The sequence below is a fragment of the Polyodon spathula genome, chromosome 51 (genome assembly GCF_017654505.1).
Source record: "Polyodon spathula isolate WHYD16114869_AA chromosome 51, ASM1765450v1, whole genome shotgun sequence".
NCBI lineage: Eukaryota > Metazoa > Chordata > Actinopteri > Acipenseriformes > Polyodontidae > Polyodon > Polyodon spathula.
In genome coordinates, this window is record NC_054584.1 from 151,208 (window position 1) to 169,322 (window position 18,115).

General features: G+C 53.4%; 2 protein-coding genes across 2 annotated transcripts in view; both read right to left on the minus strand.

Annotated features, from left to right (window-relative positions):
• rusc1 (RUN and SH3 domain containing 1) overlaps positions 1-3,218 on the minus strand; it is an 8,064-nt gene extending 4,846 nt beyond the window's left edge. The window contains exon 1 of the mRNA XM_041238945.1: positions 762-3,218. Within this exon, the coding sequence (XP_041094879.1) occupies positions 762-2,856 (2,095 nt within the window). The 5' untranslated portion in view covers positions 2,857-3,218. The remainder of the gene's footprint in view (positions 1-761) is intronic.
• Positions 3,219-7,534: 4,316 nt separating this feature from the next.
• On the minus strand, positions 7,535-14,123 carry fdps (farnesyl diphosphate synthase (farnesyl pyrophosphate synthetase, dimethylallyltranstransferase, geranyltranstransferase)). Its single transcript, XM_041239055.1, has 10 exons — positions 13,889-14,123; positions 12,115-12,264; positions 11,613-11,753; positions 11,044-11,124; positions 9,946-10,068; positions 9,739-9,827; positions 9,093-9,165; positions 8,943-9,020; positions 8,697-8,831; positions 7,535-7,889 (listed from the first exon to the last, which is right to left on the minus strand). Exons 1-10 carry the CDS (start codon positions 13,889-13,891, stop codon positions 7,689-7,691), a joined length of 1,074 nt encoding a protein of 357 aa, XP_041094989.1. The 5' UTR covers positions 13,892-14,123; the 3' UTR covers positions 7,535-7,688.
• Positions 14,124-18,115: the final 3,992 nt, after the last annotated feature.

Consider the following 18,115-nt stretch of genomic DNA (forward strand, 5'->3'; position numbering starts at 1 on the left):
CACACTGAAACACACACACTGAGACACACACACACACACACTGACACTAGGACAGGAGGGGGGGGGGGAGGGAGGAAACACACACACTGAGAGCAGACACACACTGAGACACACACACAGATGCATCATTAGAGGTTACCGCTGTGGGATATGTGTCAGGGAGGCAGGGAGAGAAGAAAAAGAGAGAGGGAGAGGAAGGAGAGGATGAAAAAGAGAGGAGAGGTAAAGATGTGAGAGAAAGAGGGGGAGAGGAGGGAAAGAGACTGAGACAGGAAGGAGGGAGGGAGGGAGGGGGAGGGGAGAGTCTGGGGTATAGTAACTGAGAGAATAGGGTGAGATAACTCCTGAGTTCCTCGATATCTCCCTTCGTAAAAGGTCTTAAAAAGAGTCGAGAGCTATAGAGTATTTTTATAATTTGCTACGTCAATACCATGACATCATCTCTCGTGGGGGGGGGGGGGGGGGGGGGGGTTGATGGGGGGGGGGGGGTCGATATGACTGCAGAATCTCCACTAACTGCAGCTGCTTCTGAGCTGGGAGCTTTGCCAACAAGGGAAGCAGCCTGACATTCTCAGCCATGCAAGACAGCCGCTCGACTCAACAGAGAAACACAAACAGAAACTGCAAAGAAATTCAGCAGCAGAACATTTCAACCCTTCTCTGAAACAAGAAAAACAATAAGCAGAAAAACTCACCGCCCGCAAGTCCCTCAATCGACTGTTATTATTATCATTATTATTATACATAATGCAAAGGGTCACCTGCAAAGTGTCTCTCCCTCCCTCTCCCTCCATCCGCGGTGCCTCTCTCCCCCTCTCCGTCGCCCCCTGATTCCCGGGGGCTGCCATCGCCGGGCGGAGTCCCCGAGGGGCGGGGATCGTCTTCCGCAGCTCCCTCTGCGATTGGCTGCAGGGCTGGCCGGGAGTGCCTCCTGGCCAGTGGCGTCTGACTCTGGAAGTAAAAGCTGATGGCTGGCGGGGGAGGCTGGGCAGCCGCGGAGGGTTCGGGACCCCCGGCCTCCTCGGGGAAGGGGTCCCAGGCACTGGGGAAAGGTGGGGGGTCTTCCGGCTCCACGTGGACCGCCCCGTCATCACTGGAACAGGACCCCCAGTTTTGTCTCTGCCTGCTCCGGAGCCTCAGCTCTTTGAAGGTGATCACATTTGATCCAACCTGAGTCCCTCCTTTTGGGGGGCTGCTGCTGCTCCTCCTCTCTTCCCCCTCCTCCCCCTCCTCTTCCGTCCCCTCCGCCCGGAGATTCCCGCTTCCGAACGGCCGGGGAGGGAGCTCCGTGTCCGGGGAGAAAACCATGAGCCAATCGGATTGCTCCCCGCCGCCACCAGCCATGGTGTGATTGGCCGAGCCGCTGCTGCTCCTCCTCCTCCGGCGGGCGAGCTCGTGGAAAGACGTGATGTTCTTCTGGGGCTCCGGAATCCCGCGGGAGTCCAGGAGAGGGGAGCGCTGTCCCAGGAGCCGGTCCATGTAACCCGGCCCCCCCAAATCCAAAACCAGAGACCACCTTCCCCCCTTTCCTCTTCCCTCCTTCTCCCCCAGGACATCAGCCCAGCTGTCCCAGCGCTGGCCGGCGCTCCCTGCGGGAATGTCTCCCTCCTTCTCCCCGCGGGCAGCGTTCCCAGGAGGGTCGGATCTCCTTCCGGGAATGGGATCTGTGCCACGGGAGTCCAGATCGGTGACCTCCTCCTCGTTCTTAATAACGACGCCTGGAATATTGGGAATTCGGCCGGTCCTCGGCGCGGTTCCGGTGCCGGAGCGATCGGGAGGGATCGGGACAGCTTGCTTTCGGTCTGCGGTCCATCCGATTTGGGAGCTGGGATCGTCCGCTTTTTCCAGTTTGGGAATGTTATTGGGAGTGTTGCCGGGAATCCCATGAATTTGGGACAGGGGGCTGGGGGAGGAGTAGAAGGAAAAGGACTGGTTGGGAGGAGAGCTCCGGGCTGGCTTGCTCCCGTCCCCGCTCTCTGGCTCGGAGCAGGGAGAGGCGCCGCTGGAGGACAATCCGGAGGAAGGCTGGTAATTCCTGTCGTTGTCCTCATCCGGGCTGCCAGCCAGGGAATCCGGGAGCTCCTCCCCCTCCCCATCCCCCAGCTCCGGGAATGACGAGGAACGGGAGCAGCGCCCGGAAGGGTAGCCTTCATCCGGTGAAGAGCAGGGAATAAAGACTTCGGAAAGGCCCTCCTGCTGCGTCTCGGTCTTCTCCAAGCACCTCGACTCCACGCCCTGCTCCAGGGGGACGATATCGGGCTGCCTCCAGGAATCCGGTGAGAGGACGCCGCCCCCCACATCCTGCCGGGAGTCCCCCGGGAACTCGGGATTGGAGTCGGATTCGAAGTTGGAGCAGCTGCTGATCGAGGAGGAAGAGGAGGAGCCAAAGCTGGAGAGGGTGAACTCCAGAGGAGACTGCGGGAGCTCCTCACACGAGCAGGGGGGCTGCAGGGACCCCGGCTGCTCCTGCCCTCCCCGCTCATCCAGGGTTGTTTCCGGGGGCGTCTTTTTCCCCGGTTCCCCCGGCGGGGAATGCTCTCTGCAGCACCGGCACTGCAGGGAAGGGTCGTTGCAGTTGGCGTCCACTTCCGGTTCGCAGATCCCGTCGCCGTTGCCGTTCTCCTCGTGGTGGCGACAGGTCCCTGGCGACCTCACTTCCTCCCTGCGGCGCTCCAGATCTCCGGCGCTGTGGTTCCTGTTGTTGTTGTTGTCTTCTTTGGTCGTCTCTGGCCTCGTTTTCTTCCCTGTGGAAGTCGCCCCAGGAGCGGCGTTCCCGTTTGCTTCCCGGCGCTCCTGCTTTTCCGGCTCCTCCTTTCCCGCCCATTTCCGGTTGTCCAGCAGGGCAGACGAGAGCATGTCGGATGATTGGCGAGGGCGAGCTCCACTCTTCACTGAATGGCGTGCTGGTTGAGGGGCTGTGTGGGATCCCAGCTCTCTCTTTCTATCACAGGAGAGCTCAGGTGAGTCTTTCAGGGGCAGACCGACTCTGGTGCAGGTGAGATCAAGCACAGGGGTATCAGGTGAGTCACTCAGATAGAGGAGGGCTCAGGTGAGTATTTTAAGGACAGATTGACTCAGGTACAGGGGTATCAGGTGAGTCACTCAGATAGAGGAGGGCTCAGGTGAGTATTTTAAGGACAGATTGACTCAGGTACAGGGGTATCAGGTGAGTCACTCAGATAGAGGAGGGCTCAGGTGAGTATTTTAAGGACAGATTGACTCACAGGGGTATCAGGTGAGTCACTCAGATAGAGGAGGGCTCAGGTGAGTATTTTAAGGACAGATTGACTCAGGTACAGGGGTATCAGGTGAGTCACTCAGATAGAGGAGGGCTCAGGTGAGTATTTTAAGGACAGATTGACTCAGGTACAGGGGTATCAGGTGAGTCACTCAGATAGAGGAGGGCTCAGGTGAGTATTTTAAGGACAGATTGACTCAGGTACAGGGGTATCAGGTGAGTCACTCAGATAGAGGAGGGCTCAGGTGAGTATTTTAAGGACAGATTGACTCAGGTACAGGGGTATCAGGTGAGTCACTCAGATAGAGGAGGGCTCAGGTGAGTATTTTAAGGACAGATTGACTCAGGTACAGGGGTATCAGGTGAGTAACTCATTGTGAATCATATTGATGGAGGTGGAGTGGGGGGTGCGCTGTCATGCCATCTTCAGGAGGAGACCCCCCCCCAGCCCCTGAAACAAGAAGAAAGCCGATGAAGTCAGTGTTTAAAACTCGCTGCATCCTTTCAGCGCTGCGGCTTATCTTGTGTGGATTGCTGCTGTGTGACAGAGCTGGGCTGACCAGTCATCAGAACTATATAAGAAAAACCAAGTGAAGGACTTTAGGACAAGGCTGTGAAATCAGTGCAGCAGAACCTCGCTCACGAGAAGAATAATAATAATAATAATAATAATAATAATAATAATAATAATAATAATAATAATAATAATAATAATAGCAGCATTACAGCAAGGCTCTGCTTAGAGACGGCGTGCATTATAGGATTGTTAATTAGCTATCATTCTATTATTGATAATATTAACTGTGGATTGATAGACTGCCTTGCGTTTACCACACACACAAACAACCACAGGCACACCCAACAAGCACAGAAATAAAAACAGAACCACACACACACACACACACACACACACACACACACACACACACACACACAGAAATAAAAACACACACACACACACACACACAGGCACAGAAATAAAAACAGAACTGTGCACACACACAGGCACAGAAATAAAAACAGAACTGTGCACACACACAGGCACAGAAATAAAAACAGAACTGTGCACACACACATACAGGTACAGAAATAAAAACAGAACTGTGCGCACACACACACACACATTAGTCGTGCCTGGTTGCTCACTATTCAAATTTAAAAAATAAATAAATAAATAAAATAAAAAATGATTTTTTTTTTTTTCCTCCTGGCTCTGAAAACAAACCTCAAAACACCTCCTGTTAAGAACGCAGCCCAGCCCAGCCCAGCCCATTGCGATGCGTCGGCGAGCAAGCCAGTGATCGCTCTGCTGATGGAGATCCCAGCATCAGCTTGTGATGCTCCAGAGCCTGGGTCAGGCGGGCTGTGCAGGGCTCATGACATCACTGCTCAGAACAGCCCTGCCTGGATGCAGCAGCAGCAGCAGCAGCACAGTATTGATGAGGCTGCCCTGCCTGTGCTGCAGCTAACCAACGCTGCAGAGCACGCTGTGCACACACCACGGCGTGAAGGAACCACACTCAGAGCAATCTAATACTGTAAACGCAGGTCTCACTGACTCACCTGAAAGAGAAGGATCTTCTGTGTGATATTACTGGTGCAGAATACTGAGGCGGTCTGGAATATCTGTTGTGCATCCTCTCTCTCTCTCTCTCTCTCTCGCTCCTTCCCACAGTGGGCTGGCCTTTCTCTGTGCAGCATTCTAGCTCCACCCCCTCTCTATCTCTCTATCTACCACTCTCCCTATCACACCATCCTCTATCTCTCCATCTATCACTCCCTACCACACCCTCCTCTATCTCTCCATCTACCTCTCCCTACCACCCCCCTCTCTATCACACCCCCTCTATCACACTCCTCCCTCCACCACCCCCAATCTCTCCATCGCCCTTCCTCACCGAGAGACAGGACACAACGAGACTGACTCAGTGTGGGGGGGGGTGGGTCGACAGGGTGGGGGGGGGGAGCTAGTGTGCAGAGAGATCAAGGAGAGGGGAGCGGAAACCCAGACTAAGTGGGGGGGGGGGGGGGGTAAGAATTTCCTATCTTGCCCAAGAACACATTTGAAGCTCAAGGGTCTCTAGCATGAGATGAGATGAGATGGGGACCCCCCTCCCCCCAAAAAAAGCACCGGTCCGAAGCCGGTTGCTGCTAACCGTTGAGTTGTTTTTGTGAACTTTTCAGACGCGGGGCTACAGGAGACCCCAAAACCCTCGTCTCTAACGCATGGAAGAAAGTCTTCTCTCTTCATTTATTTTATTCATTATTTTAAAAAGCATTTTTGTCCGTACATTGCACTGCTGCTACAGAACTCAGTGTGGATGTCCTTACATTACAATTCATTACAGTGTAACTCAGCTCAGTGTGGATGTCCTTACATTACAATTCATTACAGTGTACTCAGCTCAGTGTGGATGTCCTTACATTACAATTCATTACAGTGTAACTCAGCTCAGTGTGGATGTCCTTACATTACAATTCATTACAGTGTAACTCAGCTCAGTGTGGATGTCCTTACATTACAATTCATTACAGTGTAACTCAGCTCAGTGTGGATGTCCTTACATTACAATTCATTACAGTGTAACTCAGCTCAGTGTGGATGTCCTTACATTACAATTCATTACAGTGTAACTCAGCTCAGTGTGGATGTCCTTACATTACAATTCATTACAGTGTAACTCAGCTCAGTGTGGATGTCCTTACATTACAATTCATTACAGTGTAACTCAGCTCAGTGTGGATGTCCTTACATTACAATTCATTACAGTGTAACTCAGCTCAGTGTGGATGTCCTTACATTACAATTCATTACAGTGTAACTCAGCTCAGTGTGGTGTCCTTACATTACAATTCATTACAGTGTAACTCAGCTCAGTGTGGATGTCCTTACATTACAATTCATTACAGTGTAACTCAGCTCAGTGTGGATGTCCTTACATTACAATTCATTACAGTGTAACTCAGCTCAGTGTGGATGTCCTTACATTACAATTCATTACAGTGTAACTCAGCTCAGTGTGGATGTCCTTACATTACAATTCATTACAGTGTAACTCAGCTCAGTGTGGATGTCCTTACATTACAATTCATTACAGTGTAACTCAGCTCAGTGTGGATGTCCTTACATTACAATTCATTACAGTGTAACTCAGCTCAGTGTGGATGTCCTTACATTACAATTCATTACAGTGTAACTCAGCTCAGTGTGGATGTCCTTACATTACAATTCATTACAGTGTAACTCAGCTCAGTGTGGATGTCCTTACATTACAATTCATTACAGTGTAACTCAGCTCAGTGTGGATGTCCTTACATTACAATTCATTACAGTGTAACTCAGCTCAGTGTGGATGTCCTTACATTACAATTCATTACAGTGTAACTCAGCTCAGTGTGGATGTCCTTACATTACAATTCATTACAGTGTAACTCAGCTCAGTGTGGATGTCCTTACATTACAATTCATTACAGTGTAACTCAGCTCAGTGTAGATGTATTTTATTACAATGTAACTCAGCTCAGTGTAGATGTATTTCATTACAATGTAACTCAGGGCTGGGAATCAGACTCCTATTGCACAGCAGAGACACCCAGTCCAGGACTGGGAATCAGACTCCTATTGCACAGCAGAGACACCCAGTCCAGGACTGGGAATCAGACTCCTATTGCACAGCAGAGACACCCAGTCCAAAACTGGACCCTTAGTCTGAGGATACCGGGCGTCTCTGTGGGCATCACCCTCTGATAACGTGTCGTCTCTGTGGGTCAGGTCCCGACCCTTAGTCTGAGGATAACGTGTCGTCTCTGTGGGTCCCAGGGTCCTGACCCTTAGTCTGGGATAACGTGTCGAATCCTCTGTGGTCAGTGAAACCAGGACTGGGAATCAGACTCCTGTTGCACAGCAGTGTGATCCAGTCCAGGTTTCACTAGCAGCTTGATCAGCCCCAGTGTGTCTAGCAACAAGCTCAGGTGTGTCTGATTATTAAACTCCTAGTGAAACCAGGACTGGATCACACTGCTGTGCAGCGGGAGTCTCATTATTAAACTCCCAGTGAAACCAGGACTGGATCACACTGCTGTGCAGCAGGAGTCTGATTATTAAACTCCTAGTGAAAGCAGGACTGGATCACACTGCTGTGCAGCGGGAGTCTCATTATTAAACTCCTAGTGAAAGCAGGACTGGATCACACTGCTGTGCAGCGGGAGTCTGATTATTAAACTCCTAGTGAAAGCAGGACTGGTCTCAGGAGATTTCAGTGCAGTTCACAGTACAGTGTGTTACTGTATAAAATGTCCAGACAGAACAGGTTTTTATTTTGAAATCAATTATTCACATTGCTGTTTGCAGCTAAATGACCTTTCTCTTGCTGACTTTGCTGTTTCTGACACACGACAGTATTTCTTTATTTGCCGGTCCGTCCCTCAATTCCCTCCCCCCCCCGGTTGTTCACTTGTTCCTCTTGTAGATCTTCTGTGCGAAGGACAGGAAGACGGCGTGGGGGAGGGTGTTGGCGTGGCGCTGGATGAGCTCATGCAGATGCTGGTAGCTCCTCTCCTCGTGCTCCTGGAACAGCGCCGGCATTCCCAGCTCCGCGTACAGAGACTTCACACGGGACACACTGCCCGGGTCATGCCGTCCGTAGCTCTCCTGAGACACAGAGAGGGGGGATCAGAGACAGGCAGAGAGAGAGAGAGAGAGAGAGAGAGACAGAGACAGACAGAACCCTCCTCTGCTCTGGGCCCCCTCTCCTCTCCTCACCTCCAGAACCCTCCTCTGCTCCGGGCCCGCTCCCTCTCCTCACCTCCAGAACCCTCCTCTGCTCCGGGCCCGCTCTCCTCTCCTCACCTCCAGAACCCTCCTCTGCTCCGGGCCCCCTCTCCTCACCTCCAGAACCCTCCTCTCCTCACCTCCAGAACCCTCTCCTCACCTCCAGCCCCCTCTCCTCACCTCCAGAACCCTCCTCTGCTCCGGGCCCCCTCTCCTCACCTCCAGAACCCTCCTCTGCTCTGGGCCCGCTCTCCTCACCTCCAGAACCCTCCTCTGCTCTGGGCCCGCTCTCCTCACCTCCAGAACCCTCCTCTGCTCTGGGCCCCCTCTCCTCACCTCCAGAACCCTCCTCTGCTCTGGGCCCGCTCTCCTCACCTCCAGAACCCTCCTCTGCTCTGGGCCCCCTCTCCTCACCTCCAGAACCCTCCTCTGCTCTGGGCCCGCTCTCCTCACCTCCAGAACCCTCTTCTGCTCTGGGCCCCCTCTCCTCACCTCCAGAACCCTCCTCTGCTCCGGGCCCGCTCTCCTCACCTCCAGAACCCTCCTCTGCTCCAGGCCCCCTCTCCTCACCTCCAGAACCTTCCTCTGCTCTGGGCCCGCTCTCCTCACCTCCAGAACCCTCCTCTGCTCTGGGCCCGCTCTCCTCACCTCCAGAACCCTCCTCTGCTCTGGGCCCGCTCTCCTCACCTCCAGAACCCTCCTCTGCTCTGGGCTCGCTCTCTTCAGCGTCTCCACCACCAGCCAGCTGCACTTGTTGTCCTCGATGTCCGTCCCAATCTTTCCCGTCACCGCGGGGTCGCCGAAGCAATCCAGGAAATCATCCTGCCGACGAGCGATCAATACGATCAATACACTCGATCAATACTATCAATACACACACTGACACGCACACAGGCACGCTGTCACTGAGCGCAGAGAGCGCTGCTGCTGTACCTGTATCTGGAAGAACTCTCCCATCTCCAGCAGGATTGCCTTGGCATTGCTGTGCTGCTCCTCACTGTCAATACCAGCCTGCAGAGACAAAGAGACACCATCAATACCACATAAAACATATACAAATACAGCATATAAAACATCTCTCACCAGATACATGGCAGCAGCAACCGGCAGGTAGAAGGAGTAGAAAGCAGTCTTGTACTTCACAATCGCTTTGTACCTAGAGAAGAGAGGAGAGGAGAGGAGAGGAGAAGAGAGAGGAGGGGAGTGGAGAGGAGAGGAGGGGAGGAGAGGAGAGAGGAGGGAGGAGAGGGGGAGAGGGGAGGGGAGGGGAGAGAGGAGGGGAGAGGAGAGAGGAGGGAGAGAGAGGAGGGGAGGGGAGGAGAGGAGAGAGGAGGGGAGAGGAGAGGAGGAGAGGAGAGGAGGAGAGAGAGAGGAGGAGAGAGGAGAGGAGAGGGAGGGGGAGAGGAGAGAGAGAGGAGAGAGAGAGAGGAGGGGAGAGGAGAGGAGGAGAGGAGAGGAGGAGAGTGGAGGAGGGGAGAGGAGAGGAGAAAGAGATCGTCTGGTTACGGTTTTTGTTTTCATCTCTGTGTGTAACAAGCACAGCCACAGACCCAAGGCATTAGAGAACACAGAAGAATTGTATCTGTGTGTCTCTGGCCCTGGATGTACAAACTGTGCAGCTATTACTGCTCTCCTCCCTCTCCCTCTCTCTCTCCCCCTCTCCCTCCCTCTCTCTCCCCCTCTCTCTCTCTCTCCCCTCTCCCTCTCTCTCCCTCTCTCTCTCTCTCACCTCTCCTCAGTGAACCGGGTCAGGTCGATCCGGTCCGGCTGGGCGGTCATCAGATCCAGCGCCTGGCCCAGCTCAGTCTGATAGGAGGTCTGGAGGGGTGGGCATTGAAAAAAAAAACCAGCATCAACAGCAGTAAGACTAGCGGGGGCCAGAGGGATAATATCAGATAATAATGGAATCTGTGGCCGTGCTGGGAGCGGTTTGCACCTCCAGAAAGAGCTCGATGAGGTTCAGGTAGCAGGGCTGGGCTCTGCAGTATCTCTTCAGCAGTCTGTAGATCACAGCCTCCAACAGGAAGGAGTCATTGACGGCATCCAGCCCTACCCCATCCTGCCAGGAACAACAGAATGAGAGAGGAAGAGAGGATTAATCCAGCACACTCGAAATAACACTTACAGGGCTGGGAATCACACTCCCATTGCACAGCAGCGTGATCCAGGCCAGGTTTCACTAGCAGCTTGATCAGTCCCAGTGTGTCTAGGCAACAAGCTCAGGTGTGTCTGATTATTAAACTCCTAGTGAAAGCAGGACTGGATCACACTGCTGTGCAGCGGGAGTCTGATTATTAAACTCCTAGTGAAACCAGGACTGGATCACACTGCTGTGCAGCGGGAGTCTCATTATTAAACTCCTAGTGAAAGCAGGACTGGATCACACTGCTGTGCAGCGGGAGTCTGATTATTAAACTCCTAGTGAAAGCAGGACTGGATCACACTGCTGTGCAGCGGGAGTCTGATTATTAAACTCCTAGTGAAACCAGGACTGGATCACACTGCTGTGCAGCGGGAGTCTCATTATTAAACTCCTAGTGAAAGCAGGACTGGATCACACTGCTGTGCAGCGGGAGTCTCATTATTAAACTCCTAGTGAAAGCAGGACTGGATCACACTGCTGTGCAGCGGGAGTCTCATTATTAAACTCCTAGTGAAAGCAGGACTGGATCACACTGCTGTGCAGCGGGAGTCTCATTATTAAACTCCTAGTGAAAGCAGGACTGGATCACACTGCTGTGCAGCGGGAGTCTCATTATTAAACTCCTAGTGAAAGCAGGACTGGATCACACTGCTGTGCAGCGGGAGTCTCATTATTAAACTCCTAGTGAAAGCAGGACTGGGTCACACTGCTGTGCAGCGGGAGTCCCATCCCTGCATCCAGAACCACATCTTTAGAAACACTAATAAAGTGACAGGATTATAAATGGCAGGTCTGCTGATCAGCACATCGCGATCCATACGGCACTGTGACTGGCATATCGTGATGCCTACATTATTATACTCTGCACAGCACGACCGCCCAAATACTGACCCGCTTGTACCAGCAAGGCTGCCCCCTCCTGGTCACTGAGGCATCCATGATGTCATCGGCCACCAGAAAGAAGGCCTGCAGCTGAGAGAGAGAGGGGGGGGGAGGGGCAGAGTCATAAACCACGTGACACGAACCAACCAATCACCAGGCGAGGAGAGAAGACTCAAGGGCCTCCCACTCTGTGTTGTATTGCCTTGAACAGCACTGTTACAAAATAATAGTAATAATAATAAATAATAATAATCATAATATATATATTTTTTTAAATAAACACACACACACACACGTACCACAAAACACACACTCGAAACCCTTGGGAATCTGAGAAGATGAAAGCTACTTTCGGCAAACTTGGGAAATGCTACAGTCCCCCCCCCCTGGAAGCGGGACTGACCCCCCTCCCCCCTGCACTGCACCCCCTTCCACCTGCACGCCTCCCCCCTGCACTGCACCCCCTTCCACCTGCACGCCTCCCCCCTGCACTGCACCCCCTTCCCCTCCAATGCGACGCTAGGCTGGCCGATGCGCATACGTTGCTAACCCTGATCTGACAGCGCGGCCTCACCCACCAGCTCAATGCACCATCCCACCACCAGGGCGCGCTGCAGGCTCTCCGCGTCGGGGGTCTGCGGGAGGGACAGCTCTCTGAACGAGGCGATGACTGACAGGCCGCGGTTCCGCTTCCCCCCGGGGGCGTTGTACTCCAGCACCTGCACGAGAGAGCCAGCAGGGGTCGGAGTGGAGTCAGATCACAAATACACACTGTATTGTACTGTACTGAATTGCAGTGTATTGTACTGTACTGAATTTAATTGTATGTGTTGTGTATTGGGCTGTATTGGACTGTATTGTATTGGACTGTATTCTATTGTATTGGACTGTATTGAATTGCAGTGTATTGGACTGTTTTGTATTGTACTGTACTGAATTGCAGTGTATTGGACTGTATTGTATTGTACTGTATTGAATTGCATGTGTTGTGTATTAGACTGTATTGTATTGTATTGGACTGTATTGTCCTAGACACCACAAGCCAGCCCCTCTGGTGGAGTCAGTGTCTGTGTGCAGTACCTCTCTCAGCCTGCGGATGGCGTCCCCGATCTCCGGGTGGTTCAGGTCGGGCTCAGTCAGCTCCTTCACGATCTCCTCAAACTGGCGGTCGAACTCTCGCTCATCCAGAGTCCCCTGCTGCTTCCTGTCTGCACTGTCAGCCAAGTCTCCCTGCACCCACCAACACGCAGGCTCACAATTACAACAGGCCAACCAATCACGAAGAGACATCAAGAAACGCATCTCAAGAGATCTGAAACTGAACTGCACACCTCTCAAACTCCCTGCGTTTCAAGAGGTCTCAGACTCCTTTCGAGACATCTCAAACTGACTTCCTGTCCTGTCAGAGAGATTTCAAACTGAACTGCACACCTCTCAAACTCCCTGCGTTTCAAGAGGTCTCAGACTCCTTTCGAGACATCTCAAACTGACTTCCTGTCCTGTCAGAGAGATTTCAAACTGAACTGCACACCTCTCAAACTCACTGCGTTTCAAGAGGTCTCAGACTCCTTTCGAGACATCTCAAACTGACTTCCTGTCCTGTCAGAGAGATTTCAAACTGAACTGCACACCTCTCAAACTCACTGCGTTTCAAGAGGTCTCAGACTCCTTTCGAGACATCTCAAACTGACTTCCTGTCCTGTCAGAGAGATTTCAAACTCGCTGCGTTTCAAGAGGTCTCAGACCCCTTTTGAGACATCTCAAACTGACTTCCTGTCCTGTCAGAGATTTCAAACTGAACTGCACACCTCTCAAACTCACTGCATTTCAAGAGGTCTCAGACTCCTTTTGAGACATCTCAAACTGACTTCCTGTCCTGTCAGAGAGATTTCAAAGTGAATCTGAAATGTGTTGAAAACATTTGCCACTTCTAGTGGAAACGTCAGCCGCTGAACTGATTCAGTTTCTTGTCGTGTTTCTCGATTCAGTGCAGCTGAGTTCCGGGCAGTTCTTTCTGCCCTAAAAGCTGCCGGCAGCCCCCTGTCCCGACTGAGCTGCACCTTGGCACTCACAACACAAGTTATTTAAAGTCTGATTCTTAAATTAGAGTAGAACTCTCTCCCCTGCCCCCCACCTCCTCTCCTCCAAAACACGCTGAAGCAGAGAGACTGGAGCTCAGCTTTCAAAACCAGATCATCAAAACAAACACCTCAACACCACCAATGGCAATCAGACTCCTGCTGCACAGCAGTGTGATCCAGTCCAGGTTTCACTAGCAGCTTGATCAGCCCCAGTGTGTCTAGGCAACAAGCTCAGGTGTGTGTGATTATTAAACTCCCAGTGAAAGCAGGACTGGATCACACTGCTGTGCAGCGGGAGTCTCATTATTAAACTCCCAGTGAAACCAGGACTGGATCACACTGCTGTGCAGCGGGAGTCTCATTATTAAACTCCTAGTGAAACCAGGACTGGATCACACTGCTGTGCATCAATCAATCAGTCATGTTTACTAATCCACGTGTTTTGACGTGATTTCATATTTAATTAGCGATATTACTAACGCGCTTTGACACTGTTGTCATGTCATTTACACAGCAGTAGCGTTACCGAAACAACAACAACAACAATAATAATAATAATAATAATAATAATAATAATAATAATAATAATAATAATAATAATAATGTTTTTTGTTGTTGTGCTTTTATCGTTGTTATTTATTTATTATTTTTAACACTAATACCGAACGAGGCTTTAGGGTTTTGGCGAGCGGCGGTATTGTTTAAAATATAATCTGTTAACTGAAAAACTCGCATAAATAACTTTTCCAAATCAAAGCCAGACGCATCCTCACCATCGCTTCCCTCTGTCCTCTCCGCTTCCTACAGACTCTGCAGCCGCAACACGAACACAGACCAGCGGAGGACCTGACAGGGGCGGGGCTGCGCAGGGGAGTGTGGGGCTTGTAGTGCTCTGACTCGCCGTTCTCTGGCCTATCAAAGGTAACGTCAAACGCACAAGAACTACAATTCCCTTTGAGCTCCGCGCCCGGCCTCCTCGTTCGACTCCGGAGGCGTGGTCGCAGGGTGCTTCATATGACATCGGGCTCTCTGATTGCACGGAGCCGTCGAACGAGGGTGGGCCTTGGGAGCGGCAGCCAATAGGGGAGCGAGTCTCAGGGAGCGTGGAGAGCAGGTGCTGGTGAGACCACGTTACCATGGAGACAGCTGGAGAACCGTAGAGGGAGGGACGGAGGGAGGGAGAGAAAGAAAGAAAGAACTCTCTATTTAAACATCATTTATTGCTCTTCTTTAAAGCGGTATAAACTATAAGCATTATTTACAGCAAACACTTTAATACATTCAAAACAACCGAGAATGTAGTTTCCAGAACACTCTGTTTAGTGATTGACACGGGATCTCCATCCATCCATCCATCCCCCCCCCCCCCCCCAGCTGGAATCGGGTCGGGTCCGGTCGGGTCGGGTGGTTGACGGTATCAAGCGCACACGGGTTCGGAAGCCCCGATTCCTCTGAACCGCGCTGAGTTCGGCGTGTGAACAGCGGTGTTGTGCAGCGGCTATTGTGCGTCTGTTTCCCGGCTGCAGGTCGGCTCCGAGCGGCTCTCTCTGCGCTGTTTGGACATTTCATTGACGTTCGTCATCCAGGAACACTGTGAAAACACGACACAGCATTAGAAACCGGGCCCGCGGCCCTGCACAGCATTAGAAACCGGGCCCGCGGCCCTGCACAGCATTAGAAACCGGGCACGCGGCCCTGCACAGCATTAGAAACCGGGCACGCGGCCCTGCACAGCATTAGAAACCGGGCCCGCGGCCCTGCACAGCATTAGAAACCGGGCCCGCGGCCCTGCACAGCATTAGAAACCGGGCCCGCGGCCCTGCACAGCATTAGAAACCGGGCCCGCGGCGCAGCACAGCATTAGAAACCGGGCCCGCGGCCCTGCACAGCATTAGAAACCGGGCACGCGGCCCAGCACAGCATTAGAAACCGGGCACGCGGCCCAGCACAGCATTAGAAACCGGGCACGCGGCCCTGCACAGCATTAGAAACCGGGCACGCGGCCCTGCACAGCATTAGAAACCGGGCACGCGGCCCTGCACAGCATTAGAAACCGGGCACGCGGCCCTGCACAGCATTAGAAACCGGGCACGCGGCCCTGCACAGCATTAGAAACCGGGCACGCGGCGCTGCACAGCATTAGAAACCGGGCACGCGGCCCTGCACAGCATTAGAAACCGGGCACGCGGCCCTGCACAGCATTAGAAACCGGGCACGCGGCCCTGCACAGCATTAGAAACCGGGCACGCGGCGCAGCACAGCATTAGAAACCGGGCACGCGGCGCAGCACAGCATTAGAAACCGGGCACGCGGCGCAGCACAGCATTAGAAACCGGGCACGCGGCCCTGCACAGCATTAGAAACCGGGCACGCGGCCCTGCACAGCATTAGAAACCGGGCACGCGGCCCTGCACAGCATTAGAAACCGGGCACGCGGCGCAGCACAGCATTAGAAACCGGGCACGCGGCCCTGCACAGCATTAGAAACCGGGCACGCGGCGCTGCACAGCATTAGAAACCGGGCACACGGCGCTGCACAGCATTAGAAACCGGGCACGCGGCCCTGCACAGCATTAGAAACCGGGCACGCGGCGCTGCACAGCATTAGAAACCGGGCACGCGGCGCAGCACAGCATTAGAAACCGGGCACGCGGCCCTGCACAGCATTAGAAACCGGGCACGCGGCCCTGCACAGCATTAGAAACCGGGCACGCGGCCCTGCACAGCATTAGAAACCGGGCACGCGGCCCTGCACAGCATTAGAAACCGGGCACGCGGCGCAGCACAGCATTAGAAACCGCGCACAGGGCGCAGCACAGCATTAGAAACCGGGCACGCGGCCCTGCACAGCATTAGAAACCGGGCACACGGCGCTGCACAGCATTAGAAACCGGGCACACGGCGCAGCACAGCATTAGAAACCGCGCACAGGGCGCAGCACAGCATTAGAAACCGCGCACACACAACGCAACGCAGAACTGCACAACATATCTCTCCTCTCGTCTCCTCTCCCCTCCTCTCCTCACCAGTTGCGAGTTGACCCTCAGCAGGCTCCTCTGGAAGTCGCTCAGTTTCTTCATGTTTGCCTCCAGCCTCTGCAGCTCCCCTCCCAGCTCCGCCGCGGAGCTCTCCAGCCCTACAGGGGGGGTAGAAACGGGAGGCTGTGTAAAGAACAGCGCTTGTTGAACCCAGGAGGATCAAACCCCGGCGCACTCCCTGATTCACTGCGTGAGACTCTGCGCCGCCGAACCTGCTCGTGTAAGTGACTCTGCAGCTGACGCGCCATTCACACGCCCTGTGGTCTCTTTTAATCTCTCAGCCAGCTAGACCCCTACCTTGCATTGCTTTCTCCGCTTCGGAAGCCATTCCTCTCTCAGAATATGCTACAGCAAAATCTCTAACGCTGTTAGATTCACCACGGCGTTCCCGCTTCCAATCTGGCGCCACAATCGCGACGTCACAGCAGCAGCAGCGCCAATGCAAAACAGAGCTCCTGCTACTGGGCGTGGTTCCATAACGCAAGTCACGCCCCCTGTTCGATTGTTTCCAACGGGAACACCTGGGGAGGGCGTGGTTTACTACCCTCGACGTGGGCGGGGTTATGTTAATACCTTGAAACACAGGGGCCCTATTGAAGACCGTTTTTGATGCCACCTGGTGGACGCTAACGTGTACTGCAGTTCCCATTCTTACAAATTAAATTAAAAAAAAAAAAAAAAACACAAAAGCCACCAAAAAAAAGACAGAAATCTGTTTCAATTCGTTTTTTTCTCTTTATTTACATGATTTGCCATTACAAAGATTTTTTTCCCCCACCCTAGAATATTTTTCTCATTAAACTGTTATATTTACAACCACCAAAAAAAAAAAAACCTATATAAAAATATATATATATATATATATATATAATATATATATACTTATAATACTAGAAAAAACTATCTAAACTCCGCAGTGAGGGGGGGGGGGGGGGGGGGGCGCGGGGGGGGCGGTGCGGCGGGGGGGGCCGTTTGGCACACAGACACCGCACCGAGTCTGTGGTGATTTGACACACACGAGACTGACGTTTGGGCTCAAAGGGGAGGGGCAAGCCAAGCTCTCAATGACCACACCCCCTGGCTGCGGGAGGGGCGTGGCTCAGGTACAGAGAGCAGTTTTCAGGGGATCTGAAGCAGTCTCCACAGTGTTGATCGGAGCCTCTGGAGAGCGCTTCGCTGTGTGAGAGCTGCTGGCCGTGCTGCTCTTATGAAAGTTGAGCACAGGCTGAGCAGCAGAAGCACAGAGAGGGGGGTGCAGTCCAGTCAGCGCGGGGCTGAGCAGCAGAAGCACAGAGAGGGGGGTGCAGTCCAGTCAGCGCAGGGCTGAGCAGCGGAAGCACAGAGAGGGGGGTGCAGTCCAGTCAGCGCAGGGCTGAGCAGCGGAAGCACAGAGAGGGGGGTGCAGTCCAGTCAGCGCAGGGCTGAGCAGCGGAAGCACAGAGAGGGGGGTGCAGTCCAGTCAGCGCGGGGCTGAGCAGCGGAAGCACAGAGAGGGGGGGTGCAGTCCAGTCAGCGCGGGGCTGAGCAGCGGAAGCACAGAGAGGGGGGGTGCAGTCCAGTCAGCGCGGGGCTGAGCAGCAGAAGCACAGAGAGGGGGGTGCAGTCCAGTCAGCGCGGGGCTGAGCAGCGGAAGCACAGAGAGGGGGGTGCAGTCCAGTCAGCGCGGGGCTGAGCAGCAGAAGCACAGAGAGGGGGGTGCAGTCCAGTCAGCGCGGGGCTGAGCAGCGGAAGCACAGAGAGGGGGGTGCAGTCCAGTCAGCGCGGGGCTGAGCAGCAGAAGCACAGAGAGGGGGGTGCAGTCCAGTCAGCGTGGGGCTGAGCAGCGGAAGCACAGAGAGGGGGGTGCAGTCCAGTCAGCGTGGGGCTGAGCAGCGGAAGCACAGAGAGGGGGGTGCAGTCCAGTCAGCGCAGGGCTGAGCAGCAGAAGCACAGAGAGGGGGGTGCAGTCCAGTCAGCGCGGGG

Coding starts and splice junctions, on each gene's coding strand:
- fdps (XM_041239055.1), bottom strand. Junction 10,069..11,043: donor AGCCTTGCTGGTACAAGCGG/GTCAGTATTTGG, acceptor TGTTCCTGGCAG/GATGGGGTAGGGCTGGATGC. Junction 9,166..9,738: donor ACCCGGTTCACTGAGGAGAG/GTGAGAGAGAGA, acceptor TCTCTTCTCTAG/GTACAAAGCGATTGTGAAGT.